At 32.7% G+C, this 26,046-nt stretch overlaps 1 protein-coding gene and 2 long non-coding RNA genes across 3 annotated transcripts; 2 read left to right on the plus strand and 1 right to left on the minus strand.

The window, feature by feature from the left end:
* Window positions 1-7,908: 7,908 nt before the first annotated feature.
* On the plus strand, window positions 7,909-10,691 carry LOC145330636 (uncharacterized). Its single transcript, XR_013883531.1, has 2 exons — window positions 7,909-7,966; window positions 9,285-10,691. It is a non-coding gene; the product is annotated as an uncharacterized LOC145330636 (long non-coding RNA).
* A 4,423-nt stretch (window positions 10,692-15,114) lies between these two features.
* Window positions 15,115-18,285, minus strand: LOC145330637 (uncharacterized). Its single transcript, XR_013883532.1, has 3 exons — window positions 18,187-18,285; window positions 15,738-15,831; window positions 15,115-15,303 (listed from the first exon to the last, which is right to left on the minus strand). It is a non-coding gene; the product is annotated as an uncharacterized LOC145330637 (long non-coding RNA).
* A 6,321-nt stretch (window positions 18,286-24,606) lies between these two features.
* On the plus strand, window positions 24,607-25,619 carry LOC145330062 (uncharacterized). Its single transcript, XM_080174607.1, has one exon. It carries the CDS (start codon window positions 24,680-24,682, stop codon window positions 25,301-25,303), a length of 624 nt encoding a protein of 207 aa, XP_080030733.1. The 5' UTR covers window positions 24,607-24,679; the 3' UTR covers window positions 25,304-25,619.
* The last annotated feature ends 427 nt before the right edge of the window (window positions 25,620-26,046 follow it).

A 26,046-nucleotide genomic window follows, 5' to 3' on the forward strand; every position in this document is an offset into this window, starting at 1 on the left:
GAGCCGGAACCGGAGCCGCACCAAAATCAAACGGCTCCGCAACGCTGGAAATAATAAACAAGGATGACAACATCTATAAGTAAATAAAACCAAAAAAGCAGCTCAGAGAGCCTAATAAAAAATGACATCAAACATTACAAATGAACAATAATAGACCAGTATTAATTTTACAATTGGCCAATTACAATGGATACTGGCCTACCAGTGGTCATTTGTATTGTATACCGTCATTTTTTATTAGGCAATGGGTTCATCCGTACATAAGATATTAGTGGACTTACAATGTACATCCATAAAACTTGTAGAGGACACAGTTAACAATCTAAATAATGGCCTGCATGCTATTTTGCTGCGCTACTTAAGGTTAGCAATCAGTGAGAGGACATTGGGTTGTTTATTACACTAGTCCTTAAAGTCTTATAATAACGTTTTCTTATTCGTTGGCTTAACAACCTTGGGGACTTTTATTGCATTTTGATTGGTTGGTTCATTAAATTGAGTGTCCAAACGTTTCAACCACTGATTGTAATTTACAGAAGGGGTCATTTTGTGTATCATTATTGGGGATCTACATTCATTCATTAGCAATTGTCTTATCCTTTTATATCCTAGTTATAAATATTCTTTTTTTCAGATTTCAAAATAAATAGATTTTTGTCAGAGAATGGTTTTCGAAAGATGAATGCCGCGTTTTTTTTCGACATTTTTTATACATTGATTGATTGAACACAGACGATAGAATTTTAACAGAGTATACAACTTAAGAATTCAAAATTTTTAAATTATTATTTTAGCCATTTGTATAATGTCTAATACAGCTCTGAAAATGCATTAATTAATATGCAGCAAAAATGGATTGAAGATAATTTGTTTTTCTTCTACAAAGGCCGTACCAACAAAAGCGAAATAATTAAATAAATAGTTGTATACTCTGTTTAAATTTCGCGAATTAAAAAAACGCGGCATTCATCTTTCAAAAACCCATCTCAGCAAAATTATCCTTAGCTGGATCTTTAAATGTGTAGCTGTAGCCGTGGCCGTAGTCGTAGTCGTAGCCGTCGCCACTGCCAGTACTGCCAATAAAACATAGATTTTTAAATGTTTGAAGTTTTACGTATTATTATTATTTTTTTCTTCTTATATTTTTACTGATAATTCAAAAAGTGGTTGTGATTTAAAGATTTAAAGCCGTGGCTACGCGTAGCTAATTTGATTAAAAGATCGCTATTAGGTTAGTGGCTTTACCTATGGCAGCGGCAACGGCAACGGCTACACATTTAAAGATCCAGCTCTCTCTAGACAGACGGAGATCCTATTACTTTTATATAAGGATTTAATATGATAAATTCACTGATTGAAAAAGTCTTTGAAACTTCTTAGCTATTTATTGAAATATATTTCGGTGAACATGGCACCCTTTTCAGTCTTGTAGTTTACCTGGATGGTAAATATCATAGTCGTAACTCGTAGGTGATATTTTAGTAATAAGCTGTTACAAGATATCTGTTTTATTTCCTCATTACTTCGACTACATTGACTTTTTCTATACCCATGTTATAAATAATGCTATTCTAATAATGATTATATATCCTAATACAAGTCTTACATTAAGTATTGCAATCCTTGGTCCTATAGAGCCCTATATGGGGTGGAGCTAGCCCCATGTGAAGTAGTTCAATAAATTTCAATTTCAAGTAGCACAGTAACAACAAGCTAAAAATTTTATATGAAATAAGAATCTATTCGAATCTGGTGGATAGAAACCGGTTCTCATCCATACGAAAAAACTATGTCTAGCATCGTATTATATCCAGCTTTCTACGAATATAGAAATGTACAATCATAAGATTAAAACTAGTTTTTTTAGCCGGTGACTTCGTCAACTCGGGGCTAAAAAAAACTAGTTTTAATCTCATAATTTTACATTCTATATCCGCGGAAAGCCGTTTATAATACGATGCGAGAAATAACTATTCTCGTATTCATTCGAATCCGGTGGATAAGAACCGGTTCTCATCCATACGAAAAAACTATGTTTAGCATCGTATTATATCCAGCTTTCTACGAATATAAAGTGTACAATCTATATCCGCAGAAAGCTGTTTATAAAACGATGCGAGAAATAACTATTATTCACTAGCATACTTATTTACAATTTTATATTACAAATTTTTTAAAAAGCTTCCGTGATCAATAGATTTGATCGTCACCTAGTGAATTTGTACGAAGCAAAGATAATCTAAAATTATCACTGGAGTAACTGGGAAAATTGGTATGGAGAATCTCTACAAAAAAAAGCTTAATTAATACAATGTTTTCTTCATTTTACAAAATTCTACGTCCGAATTTAAGATCTTCTGTTAAATTACAACTTTTCATTAAAAACTTTGGCTAGTTGAAAGGTATTTGTATAAATTCTTACAATAATATGCTCCCTATAACAATGAATTTTTAATATTTAGTCTTCATAGAATAAAGGAGGGAGGGGACAATGGGCTGTTTATTACACAAGTCCCCAAAGTTTTTATAATAACATTTTCTTATTCGTTAAAGCTTAACAACATTGGGGACTTTTACTGAATTTTGATTGGTTGGTTTATTAAGTTGAACTTTTAAATTTCAACCACTAATTGTAATCAACAAAAGGGGTAATATTGTGCATCATCATTGAGGATGTAAATAAATTTATAGGCCATTGTCTTATCCCTTTAGATCCCTGCTAGTTTGCTCCTTATAAGAATGAATATATAATATGCTGCTAGAAGAGGTAACCTGCTGAAAATTTCAACAATTCACAGTAGAATTTATAACATATTTTAGTGCATTTTAAATAAAATATATAAGTTTCTCCTTTAACAACATATATAAAGCTAGCAACATAATCTAAAACTAAGTGTATTTATACCAAAAAATGTCTTCATTTGAGTCTGATTTTAAAAATTTAAATCTGAAAGTAAGTTAAACAGTATTTTTAATAATATGTTAGATTTTTTTATACATAATCTTTTATTGTTGGATTTCTATAATAGATTCTTGTTTAAAATTTATTTTCAAATTTTTTTGTCCAAATCAATCAAAATTTGGTCCATAGTGGCTCTTGGTCCAAATGTTAAATCTTACTGTGACTGACTTCACAAACAGGGATCTACAGGGATAAGACAATGACCAATAAATCGATGCTCATCCCCAATGATGATAAACAAAATTAAACTTTATGTAGATTTTAATTAGTGGTTGAAACATTTGGTCACTGATACTACTAAACTAGCCAATCAAAATTCAATAAAAGTCCCCAAAGTTGTTAAGCCAACGATTAAGAAAGCGTTATTATAAAATTTTGGGGACTAGTGTAATAAACAGGCCAATGCCCCCTCCCTCCCTGCTTCACTAAAGGTAGATTTTAGAGTCAGTCTGCGTAACTATAATCACATTATAATTTCTTGTATGATATGGCAGTGCTTTGGATTAAAAAACAAGGTTATTATTATCCATAGAAACAACATAGGAAGCCTTCAAAGAACATTGGGGGGTCAACTTCAACCCCACCCTTCCTAATTTAAAAACAACATGCATTCTACATACATTCTATATAATGTCTGTTTCACCTATTTGATGCACTGTGGAAAAAAAACTTTAAAACTTGAAGTTAAAGCTGCTTTCAAATCTTCTAGAGCAAGTCAAAAAGTCCAGAAAACGAAAGGGATAAGACAATGACCGATAAGTTGATTACATCCCCAATGATGATACACAAAAATAACCATTCTTTAGATTACAAGTAATGATTGAAGCATAAGGACACAACTTAATGAAGCAACCAATAATAATACAATAAAAGTCCCCAAATCTGTTCAGCCAACAATTAAGACAACATTATACAATTTTGGGGACTGCCAAATGTTCCCTCCCTCTCTCCAAGAAATTCCCTATTTTTTATAGTCAGAAAATTCCACTATTTTTCCATAGTGATGCTTCTGTCAAATCCCATGGTGTATCAATATTTCATAGTGAGTCAAAAAATTCCATTATTTTTCCATAGTGATGCTGATGTCAAATCTCCCATGGTGTATCAATATTCCATAGTGAGTCAAGAAATTCCATTATTTTTCTATAGTGAAGCTTCTGTCAAATCTCCCATGGTATATCAATATTCCATAGTGAGTCATGAAATTACACTATTTTTCCATAGTGATGCTCCCCTGTCAAATCTCCCTATGTATTAATATTCCATAGTGAGTCAAGAAATTCCATTATTTTTCCATTGTGAAGCACCTGTCAAATGTCCCATGGAGTATCAATATTCCAAAGTGAGTCAAGAAATTCCAATATTTTTCCATAGTGATGCTGCTGTCAAATCTCCCATAGTGTATCAATATTCCATAGTGAGTCAAGAAATTCCATTATTTTTCGATAGTGAAGCTTCTGTCAAATCTCCCATGGTATATCAATATTCCATAGTGAGTCAAGAAATTACACTATTTTTCCATAGTGATGCTCCCCTGTCAAATCTCCCTATGTATTAATATTCCATAGTGAGTCAGGAAATTCCATTATTTTTCTATTGTGAAGCACCTGTCAAGTGTCCCATGGAGTATCAATATTCCATAGTGAGTCAAGATATTCCATTATTTTTCCATAGTGATGCTTCTGTCAAATCTCCAATTGTGTATCAATATTCCATAGTGAGTCAAGAAATTCCATTATTTTTCCATAGTGATGCTGCTGTCAAATCTCCCATGGAGTATCAATATTCCATAGTGAGTCAAGAAATTGCTTTTATTCATATTTTTAATGACCAACAACTAACAATAATTCTATGTATGGTTAAATCATAATAATCTGTTTTAGATCTCAGAAACGTCTGTAATTGCGATAGGTATAACTTTTTCTGAGAACCTTTGCATAACTTACTAAGGCAGGTTTTAGACTATTTGGCGGAGGTGTTAGGTCTGCAATCTTTTGAAGAGTCATTGCCGTGAGATTTAATTTATTTAGTAGGCATTATTCCCGCCCTAGAGGCTATACAACTATTTCAAAGTGAAGTAAAAAGCAGGAAGGGAGGGGACATTGGGCTGTTTATTACACTAGTCCCCAAATATTAATAAAAACTTTTTCTTATTCGTTGGCTTGACAACTTTGGGGAATTTTATTGTATTTTGATAGGTTGTTTCATTAAGTTAAGCGTTCAAACGTTTTAACCACTAATTGTAAACTAAAGAGGGGGTATTATTGTGTATTATCATTGGGGATGTACATGAATTTATCGGAAATTGGGATGTTTATTACACTAGTCCTTAAAGTTTCAAAATAACTTTTTCTTATTTGTTGGCTTGACAACTTTTGAGACTTTTATTGTATTTAGATGGGTAAGTTCATTAAGTTTAGTGTCCAAACGTTTCAACCACAAATTGTAAATTACAGAAGGAGTATTTTGTGTATTATCAGTGGGGTTGTACATGAATTTATCGGCCATTGTCTTATCCCTTTAGATCCCTGAGTGTAAAGTGTACAAATATTTAGTACCAACTGTAACGTAAGAAATGTTTGGTATGGATTCATATTTTATTGTCTCTGCCCATGATTCTGAATGCCTATGTGCACGGAACGTTCTTTTAATCCAGCTAAAAAAAAGCAAAAGAAAAAAGTAATTTCAGCTGCCAGGGAGTGAGGGGACATTGGACTGTTTACCACACTAGTCCCCAAAAGTTTTATGATAACGGTTTCTTATTTGTTGGATTAACAACTTTAGGAATATCTACTTATTTTGATTAGTTCGTTCATTAAGTTCAGTGTCCAAGTGTTTTAACAACTTATTCTAATCTATAGAAAGGGTTATTTTGTGTATCATCATTGGGTATGTACAGGGTGCACCACATAAATCCGGACTTTTTCTTATTTTTACACAAATAATCATAAAATCATCAATTTTAAAGATTTTATTGAATTTTAAAAACTGGGAAGCAACCTAGGTATATGACTATTAAATTATTTAATAAAATTGCCGCCAGCCTCAATCACCGCCTCTACCTGCCCCCTGAACCGCCCGCAGACCCTAGTCAACATGTCCCTGTTCAAGCAGGCGAAGTTCTCCATGATAGGAGTGATGAGAAAGGTCTTTTTGGTATGGGCGCGTCTATTGGTTCGCTTTAATGGCGCTCCAGGCCCAAAAGTCCATTGGATTAAGATCGGGTCTGCTGGGAGGCCACATCTCCTTAAGGAGTGAGTAACAGCAGGATCCAAATTAACCCATCCATATGGGCCCCTGAAGTCAAGAACCGAGAAATTTTTACGATTTTTGACGTTTTTGACATCTTAAAATCTACCACGATCCACTTTGTCGGAGTACTACAGCCATGTCAGCTGGGATAGAGAGCTCTAAGCCCAGTTCACAAAAGCATTTTAGAGGTCGACCGAATTTTTCAGTAGGTCAACCGATTTTAGTACAACTGAAATATAACCCAACCTAAACAAATTCCTATTTTTTGCTTCAATTGCTAAGTTTTTATACACAAAAATAATTAGAGATTGTAATAGTGACCCCATATTATAGATTTACAAGCCTAATTACATTGTTCGGCGAAAAAAAAGTTACTCTATACCAAGTCTCATTTTCCCAATATTTTTAAAATCATTTTCTTATCTTTCTATCCCTGATTATAATCGAGCCAAACCATATCAATAGTTGAAGTTTATTAAAAAGTTATTAAAAAGCTGTCTTTTAAAAACTTACAATATTTTTTGTAATTTTATTTTTAAGTAAAAAACAATTTAATCAATTATTTTTTTGATTTTTTGAAGAAAAAAAAATATATATTTAGCTAGCTAGGTACTCATTGGTATGTATTTTTTAATAAAAATCTAGAATTATAAACAAACTGAAACAAGGAATAATCATCAGCTGATGTGATTTACGTACGAAAATTCTAAATAGCTTAAAGTTAAAATTATACACCTATCCTTATAATAAAGTAACGGGATGTTTTTTGTCTGTCTGTACCAAAGTATATTGTTAACTGCTGAACCTATATGGTTCTCCTTTACAGAGTAAATTTTCATAGGTCCTAGTGAGTTTTTGGGGGGAGGGTAGCACCACAAATAGGAAGTTATTTATTAACTTTTATTTTACAAGTTGAAAAAGGGGATCATGGAAGGAAAACAAAGTAGTGGGTTTCGTCGTATTTTTACAGTAGCATTTCTTCTATTTCTAGCCCCTGCAGGGCAATCATTAACATTTTCCTAACTTAACCTAAAATAACTTATGAAAGCTACTTGGAAAATACGACAAAACCCGCTACTTCGTTTTTTCCATGATCCTAAAAGCACGAACAGTTTTGTTTAATTTAACTTTTTAATTGCAAAGTTTTTCTTTAACTAGGGTCAGTCTGTGCGACTGTAAAGGAATAGCTCTTGTTGTTAATTTAAGCATATTAGCTTTGTGTTATAAATTTCAAAATTTGCATAGTGATTCATGTAGAAGTTAGGTACGATTTAAAAGCATAGAAACTCATATATTCTTTATCAGAATGTCCATACCTACGTCCATTTTAAACATGTAGATGATTAACTTCATTAACATCAAATTTTTATTATCCTATTGTTTTTATTTATTTGGAATAATGATTCCTTGGACAACAAAGTACAAAGTTAATTATAAGAGAAGCATCTGCATAAAAAAGTCCTGAAAATGTAAGTAGGTACTTGAATAGTATGTACATTTATATTCTGTTTTTATAGTTGTAACACTCGACAATTATTAATGTTCGTTTGTCCTATTGTTTAAGAGCATAGCTTTTATGAATGTTATCCTTGTTATCGTGTAGTTTTTAGAAAAAGAGGTCCACTAGATATCTTTTTCCATTGCATGTACGTCAAATAAGCTTGAACATTATATTAATATTCCGTTTTAAATTTCAGAGGTTAAAAAATGATTTTTAGTAAGCCGCTCACTTCTCTCTTTGATTTATAAAAGGTAATATTTTTATAATCCTCGACTGTGGCATAACACGCATCAGCTCGTTTTTTGGCAAGGTGATAGGTTCGAATTTCAGCCCCACACTGCGTCATACTTTAAGACGTTAAAAATTGTTCCCATTGCTGCCGTGTCAGGTGTGTGACATAAGTAGTTAGATAAGAGGGGAAGGCCTTGGCCCGAAACAGGTGCAACTCACTACCATGCTTAATTAGTACTTAGAGACATATATGTAGTGACGTGCACAGTGTTGTGCCAAGATGATTGGCAAAGGAGGGGGTAGTGGACTCTTCATTTTCAATTTTTGTTTTTAAAAGAAAAAAATTTTTAGGGGGGTGGGGAGGATTAATTTCTGTTGGGAGGGTGGAGAAATCATTCCTCAAAATAGTTAAAAACCTTCCCTGGATCAATTAGGAATCCTAACAGTAAAGGAGATCCATATAAATAGGTTTAATGGTAAGTGCTATGGACAAAAAAAGTTTTCTTCTTTATATCCTATCCTCCTATTATATAAGGTGATACGATTTTTTTGTATGAAGCATATAAAGATTTAAGTAACTACTGAACCGATTGGGTTCTATTTTATGTAACCTTCTCATAGGTACTGTTTTAGTTTTTAGGCTATGTTAATTTCCGATTTTACATCCGCCCCCCCCCCCCCTTACAGAACAACTATTTTGGCGTTATCCTCTTTTTTTCAATTCCCCCCCCCCCCCCCCCCCCCCGACTACCGACGAACAACTATTTTAGGTTAGGTTTTAGGCTAGGGAGCCGAGCGCTGCGGCTAGGCAGGCCAAGGGGCCGAGCGCTGCGGCCAGAGTTCATAGTTCGCTGTCTGGGGGGGGGGGGGGGTACTCAAATTTTCAATATTGAAAAAAAAAATTCTAAGAGGATAATACCACCAGTTTAGGTTAGGTTAGGTTTTATGCTAGGGAGCCGAGCGCTGCGCCCAGAGTTCATAGTTCTGTCGGGGGGTGGGGGGGGGGGGGGGGGTATAAAAAATCTTAAAATTGAAAAAATATTTCTAAGAGGATATTACCACCATTTCTGCCTTTTTGAATACAGAGCCCTTAGATAAGTATTTTATAAAGCAATAGGATTTCTTTTGCAGTGTAGCTTCCTATAGGTCCAGGGAAGTGCTCTTAAGGCTTCCCTTGGCGTATCCGCTAGTAAAAGGTTGTAATCATATATGAAAGGTGTAGTTGCTTTTATTTTCTTTAGCTTCTCTTGTAAAAAGTCTCAATGTGAAAATGGACAGACAGACAGACATTTTGAATTATAGAGTAACTTTGCAACTAAAAAGTATTTACTATTTTAGAGGTTGCGTTTAGCCAAGGAGGAAATCAACCCAACGAGATGAAATTCAATGTTATTTGCAGCACACAAGAAAAATCTTCGACGTGTAGTAATAAATATAATAAGAATGTGTGTGTGTTTTAGCATTTTTTCCTTACCAAACCAATGAAAATATTTTGATACCGCTTTCTTTTAAAAATTAAATAATCTGGCCTAGCACACATCCCTCTTATAATTAATACTATATATTTCAAAATATTATTTTCTAATGATTATTAATACCATATTCATGTGATATTTAGAAAAGAAATTTATTTGATTTGTAGAAAACCTACTCTAAATTGAAATGTCCGTCTAACTAAGTGTTTTGATCTAATTTGTATTTTTTTCGGATAAAATTATTTGTGTCCATAAATGAAAGGACAAGTATCTTTACTTTCTATGTTTTAGCAAGAACTTAAGTTACGGTTTCTCTAAACTTAAAGGCTGTTTAATTGTAGATAAAGACTCATGTAGCTCAATTTCATCATTAAATATGCTTCTGAATTTATTCCAGATGATTCATCAGATTTATTAGCATTTATTCTAAATCTTAATTTGTTATTCTATTTGTTTTTTAGCCATCTTTTAATTTTTGTGCGGGATGTTGTCAACCATGTTTTATTATTAATACATTCTATTTTATTGTAAATCAACTTTCACAAGCTTTATATTTGACAATCTAAATCAACAGCTTGGATTCTGTCATAGAACTATCCTGTATGTTAACTTATTTAATAAGTTTTAATCAACAAAATCACATGTAAGGGGGAGGGGGCAGAAGTGACACTTAATAAAACCAAAACTAAAAGTCGAAGGAACTCCACTAAAAAAGAGTTACAGCTTTGAGATTTGGCATGGCAGTTGCTTTTATGGTACAATATGGAACTGTGGAGAAACAGCCGCTCCCGCCGAAAACCGCCGAAATGTTTTTGCCTTTTTTAGCCAAATTAGACAATTTTCAACCATCTTCATAAAAAAATCCCTTATTTGCACTTGACACTTGACATGTTTGAAGTATTACTAGTGTCAAGTGAAAAGGCAAAATAAAATTTAGTGGGAAACAGCGGTTTTTGACATGAGCGACAGTTCCTCCACTGTCTCTTCAGAGTTCAGTATTGTACCTCTTTAAAGCAACTGCCATACCAAATCTCAGAGCTACATCTCTTCATTTAATTTGGTTTCTTTGACTTCTAGTTATGGTTTTAAAAAGTGTCACTTCCGCCCCCCCCCCCCCCCCCCCAATTTGAAGCATTAACATTTAGAGAGAAAAAAAAAACTGTTTTCAATGTTTCTGTTATAACTATTACGTATTTTACTTAATTTCATCTTCAAATTGTGATTTTATAATGCAAAGCAAATCTATTATAAAATATAATAATTACTTCAATCAATCATTTTTATGTATTAAGAGCATGGCTACTTTATAACTAGAGTTCTGTTATTTACGTAAATGATTACATTAAAAGGTGTGTGTCTATCATTCCGTGAACTATCAAATTTCGACATTTTTCTTGCGTGTTTGCTGTGTACAATGTGTTCTAACTAGACTTTTTAAACAGTAGAAGAACGCTGAAATTTGGCATGTAGTTGCTCTTATTAGTGTAATAAACAGATTAATCCCTGCAAATGTTTCAAAATTATTGGCGAGAAATAGCAAAAAAAGGCAGTAGATTACTGTATTCGATGGCAGCGCAAGCAGCGGTCCCGCCGCCTTAACTTTTTAGTTCCACATTGTACCTAATTAAGCGCAATTACCATTTATGTAATGAATTGGTAATTAAATTATTAATCAGATTTTTAACCCTTAACAGTCAGGCCCCTTGATCGGTTGGGGGGGGGGGCTATTATCTCAGTTTCTATTAGAGCTAGAGGGCTAAAAATTTTTGTGCAAGTTCCCTGAATTACTGACCTTAAGTCAATTTTCACTTCCTTCACCCTTTTATTTAACAACCTTTGTTTCTAGGTCCTTTTTTACTTCAAAATTTCAAACTGCTGTAATTTTCTTATTTTTGAAGCTAGAAGTACAATTTTTTGCAGAAAATGTTTATTTATATGTAAATTTTATATTAGAATTATCAAAATATAAATTTCAGCGGCTGCAGCTGTACTTGGCAGCTGCCAGACGCCGTAGTTGGCGGGAAAACGGCGGCGGATCTTTATGAAATTTTAATACGTTATGGAAACATGTGGGATAAGCTTAAGTTCAAAATTTGAAGTCTCTAAGTCAAAAATTGCGGCCACATGAGCCTCATAAAGATTTCTGGAGACCTGGAGGATCATACCTGGAACCTATAATAGACTTAAACACCTGTATTTCGTATGAGGATGTACTTCTAGAGGATATTTTAGTATTTTGGTAAGATAAAATGCTTTGTTTAAGTCAAAAAAATATTTTTTGCGCTTTTCCTGGATGAACCTGCCAGGTTTGCTGACATCCTGTGCCCGCCAGGATGAAGATATCAAAAATATTCCAACTCTCAGTTATGTGTCATACCCATACTTTAAAAGTCACGCAGTTTGGGCTCTTTATCTTTCACAAACAGAAAATGAGATAGACAAAAACTGAAGCCGACCGTTAAGCAAAGCTTTTCTATAATTAGGGTCGATCCGTAAAGGATAGCTTTTTGGGTCAATTTAAACAGGTTAAAATTGTCCTATTGATTTCAAACTTTTAATGCTGATTCCTGTAACAGTTACTTAGAAACCGCAGCAACACTATAAGCATTACCAGAAAGTCCATACTTCCACTTAAAATAAGCTGATCTTTTAATTTTTGACTATAAAAAATTTAGTATTTTAAAATTATAATATTCATCTGAATTTTGGTATACTGATTCCTATTACAACATAGTACAATATTATAAGCAAAGTATTATATTCAAGTCATATAAAGCTGTTTTGAAGCAAATTTACTTACAATTTTGTTTAGACTTTAATGCATTAAAATTCTGCTTATTCAGTTCTGACACTCTACAAGTGTTAAGTTCGTTCATCTTTCCATTTCAATGCTTCGCTTTTATGGATGTTATCATTCTTGTTGTATTAATGATTATACAGTTGAAGCTTTAAAATGTAAGCATGTCCGTTGAGAAAGCATAATCAATACACAAGATTACATCAGGCATGTTCAAATATATAAATTTCAAACTTGGAACGATGATTCCTGTAATAAAGGCTTGTGAAGATGATTTCTGTAATAGGCATTAGGGGACTATGCACGTAAGAGAGCAAGTGATGCTAAGCACCTTCCAGCAGTGATTCTAAATATTTTTTTGTGAATATACTGGGGTTATGTTTGATATAGTTATACCAATAAAGTTTCTCCATGGTTTTCTAACAATAAAACTTTGAAATGTTAAGAATATTTTGATGAAATTTAATAAAATGTTTTGTTGAGTTTAAAGGTTTAAATAAAATAAAACACCAAAACAAAAATTACAAAAGTACATTAATAAAACTATCTACAATACTACAAGTTACCATCCTTTTTTATAAATTAACATTTTTAATTGAAAAACTTTACTTTTCTGTCACATCAGTTTGAACTCAACAAAACATTTGATGATATATAGCCAAAAAATGCCTTACATTAAAAGTTTGTTTCACACAAAACCATGGTAAAACTTTTTTTTAAAAATTATATAACGATATTAAACCTAAACCTAGTATATTTATCAAAAACATTTAGAATCACTTGCTCTTGTTCATGCATATTCCATTTAGCGTGTATAGCAACTGTACATTTTAAAGTTATTCTCATATTAACCTTGATTTTTGGACCATCAAAACATATTAGGCACTTTGTAATATTATATTCAATAGCAGCTGCGCTCTAGCATCTAGGGTATTGTATATCCTGAAAAAGGGGGGGGGTGGGTGTAGTTTACCCTCCATTTTATTTTTTTCCAAACAAGATGACTATCGAATGCATGCTGATCATAAAAAGGCTACCAAAATATTCCAGCACTTTTAAAATAACCTTTCTCAAATGGAGACATTAATCGGTTCAGTGGATATGTATCAAGATCTTAATGACCTAACAAAAAAATAAAATACGATAATTAATCTTTAGTGTTTAATTTTATATACACTTAAAGGGGGTGGGGATTAATTTCTATCCCGCTGTTTTATTTTAATTTCAAAAAGAAAGTCTAAAAAAATAAAGGGAAGAGGAGGTAGTACCCTTATCAAAAATAGCTAAAAACCTTACAAGACCAAAGAGAAGCTACACTGTAACGGATTATCGTATCGGTCCAGTGGTTAGAGATATCAATAGGAGCAGATAGACACACAGAGATCCTGTTTCTTTCCAATACGGTTTAAAGTATGACATTTTTTAACTTTAGAGCTAAGGGGTAGTTCCACAAATGATTTCAACAAAAAGTTAAACCTTATTTAATTTTTTTAAAATTCCGTGGAAACTCCGTCAATAAATACCAGTTTATGATATTAAAGATGTTTAAACTCAAAAACCTCCCGCATTTCTATAATTATTACGTACATTACGGTTCGCTGTTTTTATTAATTTATGCATGTTAGAATTGTCCTCTCGATTTCAAACTGTGCATGATGATTCCTGTAGTAGTTAGGTACGATTTGGAAAGCGTAGCAACTCTATATTCGTTGCCAGAATATCCGTATGTCCATTTTAGACATGTTGTTTTTTAACTTTTGAAACAACAAATTTTCCAGAGGTCTAGATTTAAGAAGTTTGATACCACTGCACCAACAAGCAGCAAAGCATAAAATGTAATTCCAGAGAGAGGTAACAATGGGCTGTTTATTACACCTGTCCCTAAAGTTTTATAATGAAGTGTTATTATTCGTTGGCTTAACAACTTTGGAAACTTTTACTTAGTTTTAACTGGTTGGTTTATTAAGTTGAGTGTTCAAACGTTACAACCACTAATTTTAGTCTTGATAAGGGGTAATTTTTTATATTATCATTGGGGATGTACGTCAATTTATCGGCCATTGTCTTTTCCCTTTAGATCCCTAACATAAATCTATTAGAATATCAAGAAATAAAAAAATCTGAACCTGATATAATAGCCTCATTAATGTTTAAAACGTACATATGTAATTAGAGAGCAGCTTTATACATTAAACTAAACAAATATATTAAATATCTTATTTTATTTTATCAAAAATCATTTATAATTTCGGAATAAATAATTAATTATATGTATATTAGGGTGGGTCGATTTTGAAAATTTTTTTTCTGAGGCCAAAGCGGGGATCTGCACTCAATTTATATAGATATAATACACCTCTGGATGATTTAAAATTTATCCTAAGTCTTAAAACCGCTGACGACCAGACATTCAATTGTATAGCTATTTGTAAATGGGAGTCAAAAATTTATTGAATCAGAACTATGGCTTCATGGTGCTCCCTGGAAATGCCTTGAGGAGCTGAGTCAGGAACTTTTGTCCGTTTCAAAAAATCTCGTTCCTAGCCTGAGAAAATCTAAAAAACCTCTACAAATTAGACAATTCTCAATAAACCTTTAAAAATTTTGTTTTTTTAGTGATTTCTAAGGCTAGGAACGAGATATTTTGAAACGGACAAAAGTTCCTGATTCAGCTCCTCAAGGCCTTTCCAGGGAGCACCATGAAGCCATAGTTCTGATTCAAAAAAAATTTGAATGTCGTCTTTGCATACTAATAAGTAATGAATCATATTTTTAAGTGGTCGTGTTCTAAAACTCAATTTTTTTAAATTCTTTTTCGGTCAGAAATGTTTTTAAGGTTAATTTTATCTGTTGCATATCCCCGCTTTGTCTAATTCCGATATGAACCCACCATAATGTATATGCTACTGATCTTGGAATGTTTTTTTCTTGTTTACGAGTTTTTACTTTAGCGGAGCGAGTAAGGGCATCGTAAAATAAGGTTGAAGGATTGTCCATACAGATATTCAAATATCATTTGGTAGATTCTCTCACTTTACCTAGCAACGAGGAGGTCAGCTGGGTGTCCTTTGCAACATCATTGTTCCTGAAAAAAAAAACAATACTTAATCAAAGAGTACATTGCATAACTTACTTTTTTTGTCGTTTATGTAGGAAATAATTTCTCATTTGATAAGTAGGTACTAAGTAGTAAAGAAACACATGTCCAATAAGTTATTAAGTGCTAGCGGCTTTGCTTATGTAAGCCTTAAAGAAAAAAGGGGACTGTTCTCCAACAATTAATTAATTAATTTTTCATTTTATTGATTGCCTTAAAAAAACGAAGAAAATAAGCCATTAATCATTAAATTCTGATAACTATAAGTGGGGTAAAATTGCTTTCAAAAAAGTTCTCATAAAAAAACACACTGTATAACCTCTTTCTGTCTTAAATAACTTAAACTGTGTAGAGACTGTAATATTACGACCTAAAACAAGAGTTCGAGTTTTATCATTGAAGGAAAAGCTGCATATATTTACCTTTATATATAGGATGTAGTGTGCAGAGAAATTCTTCGTAGTTTTATTCCGTTGGTAAAAGTTGTTGTTGTTGTGTCGGTCTCCTTACCATTACCTTAAATTTTATAAATAATCATAAATAAACGTCCTTATAATAACAGGATGTATGTCTGTCTCTGTGTACTGAATATTCTTATAGGTCTAGGTCAGGTTTTATCTTTTTTTTATAAAGAGTACCACTACCACTCTATTATCGCTCCCAGAAAAAAAGCCAACTCCCACCCCCACTTACAAAAAATCCTTTAAATTTTGTTTTTACTTCTTTCAAAATTAAAAGTATCTTGGCAATTTTTACGCAAAAAATTAAGCTTAAGAATATAATTTTCAATCGCCAAATAAAGTAATTGAATCTCGAAAAATCTATTGATGTTTAACCTTTTTTTTTAGGTTTCTGTTAGATATGGTTAAGTGCACGTAAGCTCCATGTGTATGAAAGAATTAGCGACAAAAATATCTTAAAACAAAGATGATAACATCCATAAAAACGAAGCTCTGAAATGGTAGGACAAACGAACATTAACTCTTGTAGAGGGTCAGAATCAGTATATTTAAAGTATAAAAGTCGAAAAAATTAAGTCTGTTAAAAACTGCTGAAATACAGGATAATGTTTAAGGACACACTTACATTTTTAAGACTTGATTATAGAGCTGCTTTGCTTATATTATTGAACTTTGTTGTCCTAGGAATCAGTATTCCAAAAATCACATCAATCGGATATTAATAACACACACAAAGGGGGGAGGCGGAAGTAACACTTTTTGAAACCAAAACTAAAAGTCAAAGCAACTCAACTAAATAAAGAGTTACAGCTCTCAGATTTGACATGGCAGTTGCTTTAAAGAGGTATAATATGGAACTGTGAAGAAACGGCGGAGGAACCGCCGCTCAGGCCGAAAAACGCCGTTTCCCGCCGAATTTTTTTTCGGCTTTTCTCGTCAAATGCAAATATAAGAAATGACAGGAAGGTGGAAGGTTGCTAATGCAGGAGAAGAGAACTGTGGTTTTAATAGAAGTATGAGGTCGGTAAATATATTTGCACTTGACACATGCAATATATTGACATGTTTGAACTATTTCAAGTGTCAAGTGAAAATATAAGGGAAATTTTTATGAAAAAAATATCTCAGATGATTCTAATTTGACGAGAAAAGGCACAAATAAATTTCGGCGAGAAACGGCGGTTTTCGGCGTGAGCTGCGATCCACCGCCGTTTCTTCACAGTTCCATATTGTACCTCTATAAAGTAACTGCCATGTCAAATATCAGAGCTGTAACTCTTTATTTAGTTTAGTTCCTTTGACTTTTAGTTTCGGTTTCAAAAAGTGCTACTTCCGCCCCCTCCATTTGTTGTTAAGAAAGTTAAAAATCGACATGTTTAAAATGAACTTACGGACATTCTGGTATTGATTTTAGATTTGCTAGGCTTTCTAAATTGTACCTAACTACTATAAGATTCACCCTGCAAAGTTTGTATTTAATAGGACAATTCTAACATGCCTAAAGACCTATCCTTATTATAGAAACTTTGCTTTTCATAAAATAAAAACCAGATGCGCAATACTATTAATCACACTGTTATCCTTTAATATAAATTACACACACGTAAGTTTTTTTTGTCTAAAGCTTAATTTCTCGGAAATTAGAAGGTCTTAGTTAAAGATCTCAGAAATAGCTGTTCCAAATTAATTTTTCTTTTCAGGGAAGCTGTATAAATTTCTTGGAATAGTTAAGCTAGTTTCTGACCTTGCCCAGGGCTAGAGGTTAGAAGTGAAATATGTCTTGGGTAGGTTTTAGACTATTATTCTCGTCAAGAGGCTAGGAGTAAAGCAACTACTAATATTATAAATCCCTTTCTATAAATATTATCGATAAAATCTATTTTTTATACCCGCAACCGTAGCTTAGAACATTATGCATCGGGGAGGTGAAAGGTACGAATCTCGGCTTAACACCACTTTAAAACTAAAAACGTTAAAAATGGTTCCTACTACAGCTATGTCCGTTGCGCGATATTAATAGTTAGAGTAGGGGAAATGCCTTTGCCCAAAACAGGCACAACTCACTACCTGACACATTTAGGACTTTTAGACAGAGGTCCTGCAACCAAAGTGTTGCTTGTCTATTGGATATTACCCCCAAGAGGTCAAAAATCCAGAATTACCATGGGAGTGTCCCTTTACGGGTTGTAAAAGGGGGAGCCAGGACGGGGGGGGGGGGGTAAAACCTAAATTTTAACGTTTCTTGTTTTTTTTCTAACCTAATATGTTTAACAAATGAAAGCTAAGGTCATATCACTTACCCTCGTTCTATTGTCACCTTTCCATTTTGAATTTTTCATTAGCATTGGCTTTAGAAAGTAATGTTTAACTTGTGATTTTTATTATGCATTAAAAGATAAAAAAGTAAAACCTGATTTGCATTTTGTTAGTAGAAACATCGTTTTAATCAATCTGCCGTCACTTTCTTCTCATCTTTAGTAAATTTGCAGCTCATCTTTATTAAATATCTGAAAGATTCAAATTAACTTTAAAGTATATTGAAACGAAACAGGGGATATATTACCTGAGATAGAATATTTTGCCGCATCCATTACATCATATTTGTGAAGAAAGTTGTGTGTGGCATATTTCAGGCCTTATTTTAAACAATTAATTTACCCAAGCAATAAAAACATTAACGTTAAGTAAGCTAGGACATTTCCCCTTTCTACAATTTATGTATTTATTTATAAAGGAAGCAAATAATATTGTCTTTAATCTGAGCTTATGCTTGCGCAAAAATATACACACACAAAAAAACGCAACGTAAACTTTACATCCCCAACTAACCCCTACTCCCCACCTCGCTTGATTTTTGATAACTTTTAGCAAACGTTGATATTGTAATAAAAATCACAAATAAAATAATTATAATATAATGCATTAAAATAGTATAAGTATTGTAACATTTTAACATTTTTATTTAAATTCGAAAAAGATATTTGTTATTGTGTCCACCATTTTTATTAGGTTGGTTAGACTAATCTAATTATCAGCTGGAACTTATCCTAAAAAATTTATAGACGTTTCTTCAACATTGGAAAATTTTTAAAATAAATATAAAACCTAAAAATTTTCAATTTTCATTTCAATAATTTGTTATATTAAAAGTATTTTAAGATTGCAGGTATCATTTTTTAATTTTCAAGAAAAATCAAATATTATTGAAAATATTTTTTTTTTGATCATGAGGACGTCAGTCTAAATTTTGTAAAGTCTGACCTCCAGCTGTTTTTCTCAGGGAAAAAGGAACATTAAATAATTTATTTTTAAAGTAAATATTCAAAAGTACGACTGAAAAAAGGTTAACCTCAAAAAAGGTTGACTGAAAATTTCTATCGGTCGACTGTTTAGCTTTTGTGAACTGGGCTCTAGTCTTTTCTAGTGTTTTCACTAGGTATCTGATAGTATCTCCAGCAAGTTTCATTAGTCCATCTTACCTACAGATGGGCTGAGATTAGATTTAGTAGGCCCAAGTCTTAAATCCACGGTAATTAATCTGCGCAATTCGAATCTGCCTTGTTGAACATATGCGCGGCCAGCTCGGCGTACACGTCCTCCATCGTCCAAAGATTTTCATGGGCAAAAAGGTCATTACCTAGGCTTTTTATAATGGGGTCAAACGTCCTGATTGGTCAAGTAGTTTTGGCGCTATGGCCGTTTAAAAAAAGTCCGGATTTATGTGGCGCACCCTGTACATCAATTTATCGGTCATTGCCTTATCCCTTTAGATCCCTGTGCAGCTGCCGTATTTAGCCAACAGTTTAGCATACTGCAACTGCAAATACACAGACCAACACATTTTCTAAATTTATTAAGACGCAGCTTAGACGTCATTCTTACCGTTGTTAATACAATGTTAAGCCTTATCAGAGATGTAATAGATCGCTCTTATCGTTGATCTAGGCATGGTAGAATTGTCCGATATATTTCAAACTTTGTATGGTGATTCCTGTAACAGTTAGGTACAATTCAGAAAGTACAGCAACTTTATAATCGTTAACTGAAAGTCGGTGGGTCCATTTGGAACATGATGATTTTTTTTTACTTTTTATATAATTTTCATATGATTTTATTATCCTATTCATCTGAGCTTGATCTTTAAATCATTTAAAGATCAAGCTCTGGTTTTTGGAATAATCATTCCTAGGACAACAATGTAAATATAAAAGTAAAAGTGTCTCTATAATAAAAAATGCCCTTTTTTGCAGTATTTTGCATTTATGCAATTTTTTAAAAATTTACATTTACATACATTCAAAAGAATTTGCACAGTTTTGATAAAACAACTATTTTTTGGAGGGGGGGGGGTTGCATTAATTTGATTGGGGGTCACTGGGTGATGGGGGTGGGGTATGCACAGTGAATCTAATGTGATAGAAAGCAAAATTCTCTGTGGGGTGTTTTATATTTTGGATAGTTAGATACTTTGGTATATAAATAGATAGATAGTATGTCAGTAACTATGTGGTATGTTTTATATCTTCGATAGATAGATACTTTGGTATGTAAATAGATAGATAGTATGTCAGTAACTATGTGGTATGTTTTATATCTTCGATAGATAGATACTTTGGTATGTAAATAGATAGATAGTATGTCAGTAACTATGTGGTATGTTTTATATCTTCGATAGATAGATACTTTGGTATGTAAATAAATAGATAGTATGTCAGTAACTATGTGGTATGTTTTATATCTTCGATAGATAGATACTTTGGTATGTAAATAGATAGATAGTATGTCAGTAACTATGTAGGGTGTTTTATATCTTGGATAGATAGATACTTTGGTATGTAAATAGATAGATAGTATGTTAGTAACTGTTTTATATCTTGGATAGATAGATACTTTGGTATATAAATAGATAGATAGTATGTCAGTAACTATGTAGGATGTTTTATATCTTGGATAGTTAGATACTTTGGTATGTAAATAGATAGATAGTATGTTAGTAACTGTTTTATATCTTGGATAGATAGATACTTTGGTATATAAATAGATAGATAGTATGTCAGTAACTATGTGGTATGTTTTATATCTTCGATAGATAGATACTTTGGTATGTAAATAGATAGATAGTATGTTAGTAACTGTTTTATATCTTGGATAGATAGATACTTTGGTATGTAAATAGATAGATAGTATGTCAGTAACTACATAGGATGTTTTATATCTTGGATAGTTAGATACTTTGGTATGTAAATAGATAGATAGTATGTTAGTAACTGTTTTATATCTTGGATAGATAGATACTTTGGTATGTAAATAGATAGATAGTATGTCAGTAACTACATAGGATGTTTTAAATTTTGGATAGATAGATAGATCATGGATAGTTAAAGTTAGATTGTATTATGATAAGATAAATAGAGTTTTATTTAGCAACCTAGAAATATACATAATTAAGAGTAGCTGCGCTAATAAATAGATATATAACTTACTATTGAAAGGAGGAATGGTAAATCTTCATGATAAAGTAACATGATGTCCGTCTGTTTGCTTGTCTGAGTGTTTGTATGTTTGTACCGAAGGATCTCACTAACCACTGAACCGACCAGGTTCTCCTTTACAGGGTAGCTTCTAATAAATCCTGGGAAGGTTTATAACTATTTTGGGGGAGGTTACCACATCCCCCCCCCCAAAAAAAAAAAAATCCACCCGAACAATTTTTTAGAAATTTTTCTTTTTTAAATCTAAAATAAAAAAATGAGTTAAAAATTAGAGATATATAGATAAATTAGATAGGTATACAGATAAGTAGAAAGTTTCGCTGTGTGAAATTTTATATGCTGTGACTCCTGAAGTGCATAGCTAAGTAAAATATTCAACACATTAAACCAAATTTTATTACCAGAGTTATGTGATATTAATTAGGGATCTAAAGGGATAAGACAATGGTCGATGTATTGATGTACATCCTCAATAATGATACACAAAATTACAAGATTCTGTAGAATTCAATTACTGAATGAAACGTTTAAACATTTAACTTAATGAATAATCAAATTAAAATTAAGTATAAAGTCCCCAAAGTTGTTAAGCCAACGAATAAGAAAACGCTATTATATAACTTTGGGGACTAGTTTAATAACACTCCAATGTCCCCCTCCCCCCCATCCCTGGTGATTTCCAAGAAACTTACTGAGAGTTTAATGAAATGAAGAATAATTTTTGACTTCGAAACCGATTAATATCCGCTAGATTAGAACCGATTATCAGCTATTCTGAAAAATCATGTATAGCATCGTACTATAGACAATTCTCCACGAATATCTAATTAAAAATCTTACAATGAATATACCAGTTTTGATAGGACAATCTATCGTCCCCTTGGAGCTTACAAATCTGGTTTTAATCTTTTAATTTTTCATTTTATTATCCGCGGACATCTGTCTACAATACGATGCGATAATTAACTATTATCCATTGGGCGAATAACAGTTCCAGAAATGATATAATATTTACTCTCTAGTCATAAATGACGAGATCTTAAGGATTGGGCTAACTAAACTAGAATTATTATCATATTTTTTTTATATTTTATAATCCTAGGAAAGATGTCTACAATACGTTGTGATAAATCAATATTCTGCCTCTTAAACCAATTTTAGTTCGACAAATATATATTTATCATAAAGATTTAATATTTCGCATTTTCGTGAAATTGGATAAAAGTACAAAAAAATATAATAAATGTTTACTTTTAATGGGTTTAATAATTTTCTTAACTCAAGTAATGATAATAATAATTTTAATTTTTCTTTTTTTTTAATTTGTGGATGTCAATTTTTTATCAGAGTTATTTTCATTTTACTTTTTCCTATGTGAAAATCACGCAACCTTCCTCATTTGATTTGAGTTCACAAAAGTTGAAATATTAATTATTATAGAATTTATAACAAACAAACGCACCAAAGCCTCCAAGAAAACTAGGTCCCGGGATGGCTTTCGACAATTTTTCACCCCTTCTTACTCTTTTAAATGCAGAATCCCTTAATGCTAGAGGCGAACCGCTAGTGAAAATATAAAATGGTATCACAAGATTATCCATGTAATAATATAATAATTATTTTACAACTGACCCTTCTTAAACTCACTGATGGAGGAGATATTGAGCTGTTTATTACGCTAGTCCCCAAAGTTTTATATAACTTTTTCTTATTGGTTGGCTTAACATCTTTGGGGACTTCAATTGAAATTTGATTGGATGGTTCATTAAGTTGAGTGTCCAAATGTTTCAACCACTAATTGTAATCTACAGAGGGTAATTTGTGTATCATCATTGGGAATGTACATCAATTTATCGGTCATTGTCTTATCCCTTTAGATCCCTGTCTTCAATTTGACAAAAGACGGATTAAGCTGTGAATTATATAATCTAAATTTATTGGTCAAGTATTTATTATCAGAAACTCAAAAATGGGTAAAAATAAAGATTTTAAAAATATCATGGTTTGATATCCTATTATATAAAGTAGTAAATATATTTCTTATGAAGCTAAACTGATTGAGTTCTCATTTTAAGGAAAGCTTCATGTAGAATCTGTGATGGTTTTAGGCTATTTAACGTTTTCAGATTTATGTTATGGGATTGTTTTAAGCTATTTTTCTAGTCCCTTTGAATATAGAGCCCCATCAGGGGCATAGCCACTAGTTCATTTTAAAAGTAGTTTGTGTACAGAACAAAAGATATATTTTTCCAGCGTCGCTTCCAAACCAATTAATATCAGCTGGATTAAAATCGGTTCTCAGCCAAACTGAAAAATCATGTATAACATTATATTACAGACAATTTTTTGGCGAATATTTAAATTAAAAAAATAATACCAATTTTTATCTTATAATTTTTAATTTTGATATCCGTGAAAAGCTCTCTTTAATACGATGCGATAAATAACTATTGTTTCATGGTTATTTATATATATATAAGTAAAATAGGAAAAGTGTAATGAAGAATATTTTCAGAGGGAATCATCACAAAAAATTGCAGCTATCTATCTCTTACAGCAGCCGAGTAAATCATATATAATTCCTAGATAGGACGAATGTATGAATTATGAAGTATTTTTGCTTGTTTTTTTGAAAGCCTAGTTTCAAAATAAAGTGTTGGCTTTCTCTAAAAAAATATACATATATTTCATTGGGTAATTGTTTTTCGATTTTCTATATTAAATAACTTTTTGACAAATTTAAATTTTATCATAAATGGATGGTGTCTTTCAAATTTTTATTGTGAAATATCAATAAAAATTGAGACCTGAAATAAAAAAATTGACGAATTTTTGGATAGTATAGTCCTTGTTAATATGGGAGGAGTGCACCTGTGTGTATTCCAGGCATTTACAATCTGCAACCCTTTCATCCCCCCCCCCTCCCGGTCACACATACTTTCCAGTGTGAGGGGGGGGGGGGGGCAGACAACATTTATTTCCCCAAGTCCGAAGTCTGAGTGCAATTGAAGTACAGTCAAGAGAGGTTAGAAAGGGTCAAATATTCAAGGGGGGGGGGGGGTACTGTAGAAGGGGCGGGTGGCGGAGATATCTCAAAGCTTTATGAAAATAGAAAAAAGGGGAAAAGAATGCGATAATGAAAGGGGGGAGAGGGGTTATTTTCTCTGTTGGAATCAAGAAATGAAACAGAGGGGCGCTGTCATTACCCCCCCCCCCTCCGGTACAGTCTCCCTCAATAGTATTTGGGGGGATGGGGGAATTTTATACCAAAAGGGGAAGGTCAGTAAAGCGCTCAAATAGTGAAGAGACCAAAAGAATTTTGGAAATGGTTTAGTTTAACTTTTGAGCTTGCCTTGAAAGGACATTCTTGTTATAATACATATAAATTCGAAACATACAAATATAAACACCATGAAGTTCACATGCTTTAATGGTCTGAAGCTGAGACGCAAGTCTGATTCTGAAAGAAATCTGCTGAGCAACCAGCAGTTGGCGAGTGAAAAGCACGGCTTGCTTGGCCGCAAAGCCATTAAAATCAGAAAAAGTGACGAGGACATAGAATCTTTGATTCCTGCATCAGAAAAGTTTGATGCCAATGCCGTGAATTTGGAACAGTTTATTGATATTAACGCCCGGACATCCTCCTGGTATTTACCCGAAGTGTCCGCGGAAAAATCCGCCGAAATTTTGGAGGCTCTTCCTGTTGGCCGCTTTGTGATCAGAAAATCCGGCAGCAAGCTGTACCTGCACCTCAAGCACACCGCTGATGTTAGCGTTGAGCCGCTGACATACGCCATCACCGCCAAAGATAACGGCATCAGCTTTGCCGTGGCCGCCGAAAAACACTTTTCCAACCTGTCCTCACTTGTGGTGCATCACTCCATCATGCCAGAAGCCCTCCCCGTAGCCCTCAGAATTGCCGAGATTCACGACGAGGAGCTGAACAGTGGTGATATTGATTTCATTGACATTGACGTGGATCCTGAATTTAGTGATCTTGTGTCAAGATTAAAAAGCAACATGACGTTTGTTTAAACATTTTTCTACATACAGACTTTTTAACTACATTCTGTTTTAAGAAACCAATATCAATTTTGTGTTCAAATGTATCTTTTATTTTAAAGATACAAAACCACCAAGTCAACAACTATAGATATAAAAAGAGACTTATGTTACTAAAGTGAACGGTATTGTCTCAAAATTGTGCTTTTCTTCTCATGTTGTTTAGTCGTGTCGTGTACAACATGTTTATTTTTTTGATAAAATTTTGTTCAAAGACTTTATATTTAGGCTGTGATTTAAATATTATTATTATTATTTCATGTTTCATAAATAAAAATTAAAAACATTATATTTTGTGTTAATTTATTGATATAATATTACTAGCGTGGCTACTCTAAAACTTTAATTGTCCGTTCGAACCTGTTTATTAATCGACTTTCTTGTTAAATATGAAGGTATACTATAAGATAGATAAAAGGTACGATAATGAATATTAATCTCCTAAAGTCAAGTGCCATGCTTAATTCGGTTCTATTCCAAAATCGTGTTGGAATGTAGTATCCATTGATGAAAATCAATTTTTGACTTTTTCTATTTTTGTTATCGATGGAATTTACTGATAACCTTGATGTTGACTATGATTGGCTACTTGCTATAACAGTTTATAGTTCGAGACCTGGCTCTAAAGGATACTCTCTGTCTGGTTCTTATTAAAAGCGAAGCTTTTCTATAATTAGGGTAGGTCCCTCCGGAACGGATAGCTTTTTGTTTGTTAA

This window comes from Acartia tonsa, chromosome 10, assembly GCF_053477335.1.
Source record: "Acartia tonsa isolate MP-2025a chromosome 10, ASM5347733v1, whole genome shotgun sequence".
Classification (NCBI taxonomy): Eukaryota; Metazoa; Arthropoda; class Copepoda; order Calanoida; family Acartiidae; genus Acartia; species Acartia tonsa.

What these genes read in the sequence shown, in the direction of transcription:
- LOC145330062 (XM_080174607.1), top strand. Translation starts at nt 24,680, where the DNA reads ATGAAGTTCACATGCTTTAATGGTCTGAAGCTGAGACGCAAGTCTGAT.